This window comes from Humulus lupulus, chromosome 1, assembly GCF_963169125.1.
Source record: "Humulus lupulus chromosome 1, drHumLupu1.1, whole genome shotgun sequence".
In the NCBI taxonomy this organism is placed as follows: Eukaryota; Viridiplantae; Streptophyta; class Magnoliopsida; order Rosales; family Cannabaceae; genus Humulus; species Humulus lupulus.
Genome location: NC_084793.1, coordinates 175068307 through 175077990, shown reverse-complemented (window position 1 = coordinate 175077990; position 9684 = coordinate 175068307). Strand labels below are relative to the sequence as shown.

The following is a 9684-nucleotide window of genomic DNA, read 5'->3' as shown; positions in this document are numbered from 1 at the left end:
TCGCTGGAGAAGATGACCAAAATAAAAAGCAACCTTCTAGTTTCTTTTTTATATTTTGTTGACTAAAAAGTAATTAAATTTTAAACTTAAACTAAATTTAATATACTAAAATTTGTATTCTAATTTTACATTTAAAAGACACTATATGTATTCTAAATAACTTTTAAGTTATTTTAAAGCATTTCAAGTAATTTTTTAAAAATAGATTCTTGAGGATATAATTTTGTAACTTTTAAATAGAATATAACAAAACTCTTTTTTTGGTAACTCACTAAGTTTGTTGGTTACTTTAAATTTGTGGTATACTAAAAAATTTAATCATATAGCAAAAGATAGCCAACTAGTTTCTTAAGTGATTTATAAAAAGTAACGAAAATGTTGCTTTTAAAAGTAATTATGCAGTATACTAAATAATATCATTTTTAATAAGTTATTCGTTATAACTTTGAATTATAGGAGTAACATTTTATACTATATGATCTCTATTAGTGTTTAAGATAGACTTGAAAGTAATATAAAAATATATTAATAATAAGATATGTAAATTATACGAGTAACTAAAAAAGTTTATTAAAAGTTACCGTGTAAATTAATTATTTTTAATAAACTATATGGTAACTTATTAAAGGTTACCAAACAAAATATTTAGGGAAGGGGATTTCCCACTTTTTTTTTCAATAGTCAATATGATATGCTAACGTGATCCCAGAATTTGTGTAAATAATTGTAAATTTACCATTTTTTTTAATTAGGAGGCGGTGAAATTTTCCTTTTAAAGTCAAAACGATTAGTGTACCAACAAATCCAAAATATTCTTGGAAGTATGCTTTAGCTGTCAATGTGCGGAAGAAAGAATGTTCGTGCAGACTGGTACTGCAATGCAAACACTTTTGGAGTCTTCTGTTCGTGGATTTCAACGAAGTCACTCACTTCTATTGTTACCTCCGAACCTCGATTCTTCCTATGTTTTGCTCCTTCAACTTCAAGCCTCTACCCCTCTCTGGACCATCTTCAACCTCTTTCATAGCCTCTGCCATTGTAAGTTAAGGCTTCACTGTAGAAGAATACACATTAGTCCGTTGGTACCTTAGAATGCCTCACCGACCACTACAAGGTAATGGGTAACTATTAATTTCCTGTTAATGTATACATCCGTTTTTATTATCAAATTGCTTTTATTTTTTCTTTTGTTCTTTCAGAGATTTGATCAAACATCTACATTTGGAGTGGTGAACTGCAGAGCGGCTACTAAAATCCACGACTGAAACTCCAACGGTGATTCTTCTACTTACCCACAACTCAGTATTGATGAAACACCATGTTACTGTCTTTAACAACTTTGACAACTCTTGATAAATTTCACTGGAAAATTAGTTAAATAGATATGTTGGTGCTTTCTTGGCTAGATATTTTAGTTTTTTCTTGTGTGCAAATAAACTCACTGGAACACGGAGAAAACCCCTTAAATATATGTATATGTCTATTTGTTCTTGGCCTCCCTATTGGGATCTTTCTCTTGGTTGTATCTTTCACTAGTTCCAACCATAGCTCTGTTGTGGATGCAGTGATCTTTGATAAGATAATGAGTTCTGCATCTCAGTCAATCTTCTTCTTTTTCCTTGGAGGAATAATCATGCTTATAATAGTGGTTATTCTGGCATTAGTCTTTTGGAGAATTATCAAACCAACAGACTTGAAGAAGTTCGTCAAGCGAGCCAAAGGACACCCAGGTTGTGATATTGTAAAACAACTGGATTTATGAAGAGTGCCTTGATGAAACCTAATTGTCAACTAACTATATTTTCGATCTTGTTTTGCAGTGTCCACAGATTTGTTTAGTAGGAACCTTCGAAGAATTAGCTTATTTGATTTCCAAACATTGAAGAAAGCAACCAAAAATTTTCATCCCGGCAATCTCCTTGGAAGAGGTGGATTTGGACCTGTGTTTCAGGTACTATTTGTTTATTTTTATTTTTATATTCTCTTGTAAATTCAACTACTCTTTGTGTTTTCCTAAAGACATAAACCTATACTTTTGACCTTTGATATCCATATCCCAAGTCTCCGCATGTAATTTTGAATGAAATGTTAAGATATATTACTCCCGAATTCCTAATACCAAAAGCTAAAAGATTAATCAATGTATTGCAATGGTAATACATTTGCATTTTTGTTTCTTGTGCTACTTTGAAGATCTAGAGCTTGGTTAGCAAAGAATTCTTTTTGAAACTGAATGTTGTAGCTACAGGTACTACAATCATTAAAATATTCCATAATTGTTTTGTTCAACTTTCCAAAGTTGGAGAGTCAGTTTGCAAATGTACTATGTTAGACATTAATTATGACTGTGGGCCACAGCTTGAAGAACACGGCTTTTATGTTCGAGAATAGATTCTTGGGTTTATCACTCCCTTACGAAAGTCCTCCCTACTGTTTCAATATTTTATAGGGAAAGTTAGGTGATGGGAGGTTGATTGCTGTTAAGAAATTGTCTCTTAACAAATCCCAACAAGGAGAATCAGAATTTCTTGCCGAAGTGAGAATGATCACTAGCATTCAGCACAAAAACTTAGTTCATTTACTTGGATGTTGCTCAGATGGGCCTCAAAGGTTACTTGTGTACGAGTACATGGAAAACAAGAGCTTGGACCTTATAATATATGGTATGGTTATCCCACTTTTTCTTCTTTTATCCATATATTTATTGGTCTTTAGAAATTTGAACTACTACAATTCTGTTGCATATTTTTAATTTAAAAATACTAAAACTGAAAGCTGAAGAAACTGTATAAACTTATCTATAAGCTGAAAGCAGCAAATTATCATACTACAGTTATCACTTACATTTGTTATTCAACACAGGAAAAAGTGACCAGTTCCTGAACTGGAGCATAAGGTATCAAATAATTATAGGGGTTGCTAAAGGGTTGCAGTACTTACATGAGGACTCTCCTTTACGAATTATCCACAGAGACATTAAAGCGAGCAACGTTCTTCTTGATGACAAATTTCAACCTAGGATTGGAGATTTTGGGCTGGCTAGGTTTTTTCCAGAAGACGAAGCTTACCTTAGCACTACTTATGCTGGAACTTTGTAAGTGCTATACCCTAAATACTGTGCTATATTGGTACCCTTTATAACTTGTTGATCGACAGAACGTTTTTGAGTAAACTAGGGCAATACGCACTGAAATTAATTTATATTTGTTTCTCCTTTTTCTATTGATAAATAGGAGAAATGAAAATGGCAACTTTTGTTAATTCTGGAAGAAAAAATCATAGTTCTTCACTCATCATCAAGCAGGAAACTGCTGTCATGATATTAATTACATCCAACTACTATAACGCATCATTTTTGTCATTGTTTTTCCTTCACTATCAATGGTAGCAACCTTTCATAATTTGAAAATTGCATGTTGCTAGTTCTAGTAAAATCACTACAAATTGAAGGAAGGAACTCTTGTATCATCGTTGTTGCTACCTTACTTCCTGTTATTCTAAGTGGAACCATTCACAGGTACCGAATTCATATGCCTATACGACAACCATAATTAGTTGAATCAGCATATACAACTATATGATATTTTTGTTTTTTAGGCTATTTTAACGGTTTTCAATACATGTAGAAGCCTAGAGTATGTTATTGTAGGTGAAATCAGAAAAATTGGGGAAATAGGATTTGCCTGATTTGAATTTGAAGAATAAAATACATATTTAGCAACACAAGAAGAACAAAAGACAAACTTGATGGTCTTTTCATTCCTTCCAAGAACGAGGTCTCTAACAATGTGACTATTAAGTAACGTATAAATAAGGTTCGATTTAGTTGTTGAAGTAGAAAAAAAAAACAAAAGGCAGTTGGTTGTGTGGAATAATCAAACAAGGATACCTAATGCTTAGACTATGTTATCCTGAGTAAAAAAAGTTGTTCGATGAAGAATTAGGAAGAAGAATGCAATTAACGAACTGCTGCTAAAACAACTGTCTTCTCTCATTATTTTCATGATTGGCAAGAGTAAAGTAAAACATAGGAAAAGAAAAACATTCATTTGCGCTTGTGTTGTATAGCTGATTATAAGTTCTCATCAATTTAAAATCCACTAAGATACGTACTTTCTGTCAGTTTCACTGAATCAGGTGAATCCATAATTTGATATATACATTAACAATTGAAAATGTCAACCAAAGGGGAAGAAAAGTGTAAAATAGTGACAAAAAAGCTATGAAGTTTCTTTTTCCTACAGGTGTATTATTGATTTTGAGGTTACAAGCTGAACTCTTTTTTTTTTTTTTTTTAATTTGTTCAGGGGTTATTCAGCACCTGAATATGCAATTCGAGGAGAGTTGTCTGAGAAGGCAGATATATATAGTTTTGGAGTTCTTGTGCTTGAAATCATTAGCTGTAGGAAAAATACTGATCTGAAACTGCCATCTGAAATGCATTACCTCCCTGAATATGTAAGCATCTTGCTACTTATAGAACGACTAATTATTATTTCATATTGCATCATTCAAGATCTCATGTTGATTGTTTCAAATTTCCTCCCAGGCATGGAGGCTATATGAGACATCGAAGGTGCTCGAGCTCATAGATCCAAGAATGAGAGAAGATGGATTTTTGGAGAAGGATGTTTTGCAAGCAATAAATGTAGCTTTCTTGTGTCTCCAACCTGATCCAGAACATAGACCTCCCATGTCACATATTGTGACCATGTTGACATGCAATGTGAATATGGTTGGGACACCTTTGAAACCCGCCTTCTTGGACCGAAAACGAAGGAAGGATGATAACCCTTCTTGTGAAACTCTTTCTGAGCCTTTTCCATCTTCCCTTCAGACTGAGTCCTTCTCACCAAACCCACCAAACTAAGTCATGAGTAGTCTTTCAAACAATGAAAAAAATGATTTATGTGATGTCTTAATATCTTTTAGTACAGATTTGTTTTCACTTTTGTTAATTGTTTTCTATTTTATTTTTTTAGAAAATCACGAAAAAGGATGTTATAGGTACCAAATTACTTGGTAGTTGCAGCACAAGGTCTTAGTCTTTGAGTGCAAAGCAAAGGTTAAACCGTTAAAAGTACATTTTGGATAAACTGTAAAAAAATTATTTGAAGTATATAAATATTGTATCATTACGTTCCGAAGTTTTAGAAGGTACATTTATTGTCTTGTATTTGTTATAATTTTGTTTAGTCTATGTATCTCTGTTTTTTTTAATCCAAAACTGAAATTTATAAAACTAGAAACCAGAACAAAATCTGCTAGCCACAAGGGGCCTAGCTCCCATAGAGAAACAGAGCATGAGTTTCTACCCCTAGAACCCAAAGAATGGGCACTCCCATTGCTAGACCTAGGATCCACTCAACAAACATGGAATTCAACAAAAAGAAAACATTAAAACATTCTACAAACAAAAAACTAAGTTGCTAATTCAGAGTCTTTTTAGCATTCAGAGCTAAAATCACAGTGTTGTCACTACTACAAATTTGATATACAATGACTCCCTACAATGTCTTACACCATCGGTGTAAGTCATTAAAACTTATTATGGGTTTTAAATGTCTAATGGTGTAAGACATTGAAAGTTTTTATTAATGGCTACAATTGTAAGACATTAAAAATAGTGGAAGACGTTGGAAATAGGCTGAAAATTGGGTGGGAGTACATTACGTGGCACGTCTCCCAGTGGGAGACGTTGGATGTCTCCCTCACATATTAATGTGTTTTTTCTTTCTTCTTCCTCACACACACGCGAATTCAACCAGCAGAGAGCAAAACCATACCGAAGCAAACTGCGTTTTTTAGGGTTTAAAGGTAAGTTTTTTTTTTTTAATTTTCTTGATTTTTAGTTAATTATTTTGTAAAAAAATCATAGGTTTAGCATTAGGATGAGTAATATACATGATTTTGTGTTAGTTTTATATTTTTATACATTTTTTTATATACATTGTAGAATTTTTTAGTTTTTTCAAGGAAGTATTTTGTATATTTATGATTTTTTTTTTAATTTAACCTATCACATTGTATAGATTTCATTAGAGTATATATGTTCATGATTTTTTTAAATTTTTATCATTTTTTATTTTGAAATTTAGATATATTTTTTTATATATATTTAATTTTTTTTTTTTGTAAATTGTAACTATTTTGTTATATATAAATATAGTTATGTTATAATAAATTTATTAAACAATTTATAAAATATAAATATATGAAATTTTTTTATGTTTTTGATGATTATTAAGTTTTTAGGTTATGAAATTTTTTATTGATTTTTTGTTTAGGTTATAATATTAATTAGTGGCGCATTGGGGGTTTTTTTTTTATTTGTTCACCAATATCATTTACTATTATTAGATATTTAGTGATATTTGTTTAATAATGTTTAACATATTAATTAATTTAATTTCATAGGTTGTGATTTTGGTGGTGAGATTTTAGAGAGTATTTTGCATCAAAATTCCTATATCAATCACACATTTGAGGTAATTAAGTTTCTAATATTACAATAATCTGTTATATATTGCTAGATATTTAGTGATATTCTATTTATTATTTATTAATTTAATTTTATTGGTTTGTGGATTTAATAACGAATTTGATTACTAAGTGAAGTAATTTTGCTAGCTTTTGGATTATTAATTGCAAGAGGTACATATATATTCTCTTACTTCTACTTTTAATATTATTAAACAAATGTTAGAGGAGTTTGAATATCTTAAATATTCATCCATAGTGAAGTAGGTTCTGAGATTAAAATTATGTGCTACGATGATAACGGAAGGTTGAGAACTTGTGTGTTTTAGTGAAGTAGGTTCTGAGATTAAAATTGTGTGCTGCGGAGCTATAAGGAAGAAACTTATTGTATGCTGTTTGAATTGTTTGTTTTGCTATTCACATGCAGATGGTTAGGTTACTATTATAGGAGAAATGCTGCCCGATTTTATCTAGGATAATAAATAATTAGTTTAATATAGACATCCTATAAGGAAGAAACTTATTGTATGTTGTTTGAATTGTTTGTTTTGTTATTCACATGCAGATGGTTAGGTCACTATTATAGGGGAAATGCTGCCCGATTTTATCTAGGATAATAAACAATTAGTTTTTGATGAGTCTAGTTTTTATGATGTCTTGGTGATGTTTTTAGTAGTCTTTTATTTTGTTTTTCCTTGTTTTAGCGCGGGTTTACGCTTTGTTTGGTTGTTTTTGTGAATATCAGGAAGAATTGAGCATGTGGAAGGAAATGCTAAAGAAAGGGAAGAAATAATCGAGTTTTTCATCATATTTTGATCAAGAATGGTTCTCAATACCATTTGGAAGTGTTGGTGAAATTTTGGGATGAAAACTTGAAGAATTGAAGAATTCCTTAAGAGCCACGGCATGATTAAAGTAGGGCCGCGGCTAGGGGGAGAAACAGAAGCATGGTTTTTGAGGACATCTTCGGGCCGCGGCATGGCTAGGTAGAGCCGCGGCATGGATGGGCATTCTGCCCAGAAGACAATGATGCGGGCCGCGGCATGGTTTCAGAGAGCCGCGGCATTGAAAGGATAGTATGCCCAGAAATTTTGACACGGGCCGCGGCATAGTGTATGTAGAGCCGCGGCCCGCCTCTCTAAAATCTAAAAATCCTAGGTTTTAAAGGACGAAAAAGAAGAGAGAAGTAGGTACGGACGAAGGGAGGAGTTCTGGTGTTGAAGGCTCAAGCTTAGAGTATTTTTACATGTTTTTCTTCCTGATGTTATTTTTAATTTATGTTGTGATTAGCACTATGACTATGAACTAATTTTCTGTTTAGGATGTTCAATTGAATCACTTGAATTTCTATTATGACCTAATGCAATTTTAATTTCCTCTTCTTCAATCTTTTTCAATTCCTTATAACCTGTTCTTATAGATTGATTATTGATTGGCCATCTTTAGTCATATATATATATGTTTTTAAGTCAAAATCTGAGAAGTGAGATTTAATTATGCTGTGGTTATATTGGACATAATTCTAATTTAGAACGAAAGTATCTGAATTAATTGTGTAACTGTTATTAAGTTGTGGAATTTAATGCTACCTTTGTGGTTCAATTTACCATAGAAATATAGGAAATTGTCACCTAGGTTGAGTTTATAATTCATAGAATGATTATAGGCTGCTGTCTCAACTTGTTAATTGAATTAGGTAAAAATAAGAAGAATTCATACTTGGCATTAGGGAATAATAGGAAGGATAGTTGATGAGATTGAATATCCTAATTGTTTCTCAGTGATTGAATTAAGAGTTTTTACTATTAGTTATTATGCTATTTAATTGTCGATTATTATTTCTGCACTTTATCGGTTCTTTTGCTGTATTTTACAAAAAATCAAGAAGTTTTAATTCATCAAATAGAACAAGAGATTAATTGACTGGTAATTGATAATTCAGTCCTTGAGGACGATACTTGGTTTTACCATTTTATTACAAGTTCGCGACTGTGTGCACTTGCATAGCAAAAAATTATTGCAACAAGTTTTTTTGGCGCCGTTGCCGGGGATTGAAAATTATCAATATCAGTTTAATTAATTTTTATTCTAATTTGATTTTAATTTATTTGCTTCTAATCTGTTTAGTTGCTAAATTTTTCTATCTCAGGTGAATTTTGGTATATGCGTGGCAGAAAAGGAAAAGCCACACTTGTTCCTCTGAATCCCGAGATCGAAAAGTCTTGCAATCAAATCAGAAAGACTAAGAGAGAGACCCAGAATTCTGTGAAGATGGCACAGAATGATGGAGATGGCAGGAATGGTCTAAATCCAGGAGTTGTCCAAGGGGTTCAGGCTCAGACCAACGCTGAGAGGAGTCTGAGAGATTATGTGCTACCCACTCTGACGGGAGTACAAAATAGTATACGCCCACCAGCTGTAGAGGCCAACAACTTCGAAATCAAGCCTGCTATTTTACAAATGGTGCAGTCCTCTGTGCAATTCAATGGGTTGCCCTCTGAAGATCCTCACACCCATTTGTCCAACTTCCTAGAATTGTGTGGAACCTTCAAATATAATGGGGTGAGTGATGACGCAATCAAGCTTAGGCTCTTCCCATTTTCTCTAAGGGACAGAGCTAAAAGTTGGCTGAATTCTCTGCAGCCAAACTCCATTGTCACTTGGCAAGATCTGGCTCAGAAATTTTTATCCAAATTTTTCCCTCCGTCAAAGGCTGCTAAATTGAGGGGAGAGATAAATAACTTTTGCCAGAATGACGGAGAGTCACTGTATGAAGCTTGGGAACGGTTTAAGGAACTCCTGAGAAGATGTCCTCATCATGGCATAGAACAGTGGATGCTAGTACAGAATTTCTACAATGGTTTATGTCCGACAACCAGAACCATTATTGATGCTGCAGCGGGTGGCACTTTTATGAGCAAGAGCGCAGCTGGTGCTTATGAACTGCTGGAGGACATGGCTACAAACAACCATCAGTGGTCTGAGGAAAGATCATCAGGAGTCAGAAAGGTAGCTGGGGTGCATGAGCTAGATGCAATCACTGCCTTAACAGCGCAAGTAGCCTCTTTGACCAAGCAGTTGCAACAGAGTAGTGTGTCTGCTAATGTGGTTCAGATGGCAGTGAGATGTGAAATGTGTGGTGGTGCTCATTCTGTCGATCAGTGCCCTATCTGTATGAATAACACCCCCATGGATCATGCTCAA

At 33.2% G+C, this 9684-nt stretch overlaps 1 protein-coding gene and 1 non-coding gene across 4 annotated transcripts; one reads left to right on the top strand and one right to left on the bottom strand.

Moving 5' to 3' along the window:
* Positions 1–803: 803 nt before the first annotated feature.
* Positions 804–5147, top strand: LOC133800597 (putative serine/threonine-protein kinase). Of its 3 annotated transcripts, XM_062238605.1 has the most exons (8): positions 804–1114; positions 1200–1275; positions 1566–1733; positions 1821–1951; positions 2450–2663; positions 2863–3094; positions 4308–4458; positions 4550–5147. In XM_062238605.1, the coding sequence occupies exons 3-8, from the start codon at positions 1583–1585 to the stop codon at positions 4868–4870; spliced, it is 1200 nt and encodes a 399-aa protein (XP_062094589.1). In that variant the 5' UTR covers positions 804–1114; positions 1200–1275; positions 1566–1582; the 3' UTR covers positions 4871–5147. The 3 variants fall into 3 exon arrangements, with proteins under 3 accessions (XP_062094589.1, XP_062094595.1, XP_062094582.1); XM_062238611.1 differs by having other exon boundaries at positions 804–1275; positions 1566–1730; XM_062238598.1 differs by having other exon boundaries at positions 804–1275.
* A 4051-nt stretch (positions 5148–9198) lies between these two features.
* On the bottom strand, positions 9199–9305 carry LOC133813673 (small nucleolar RNA R71). Its single transcript, XR_009884678.1, has one exon. It is a non-coding gene; the product is annotated as a small nucleolar RNA R71 (small nucleolar RNA).
* Between the last annotated feature and the right edge of the window lie 379 nt (positions 9306–9684).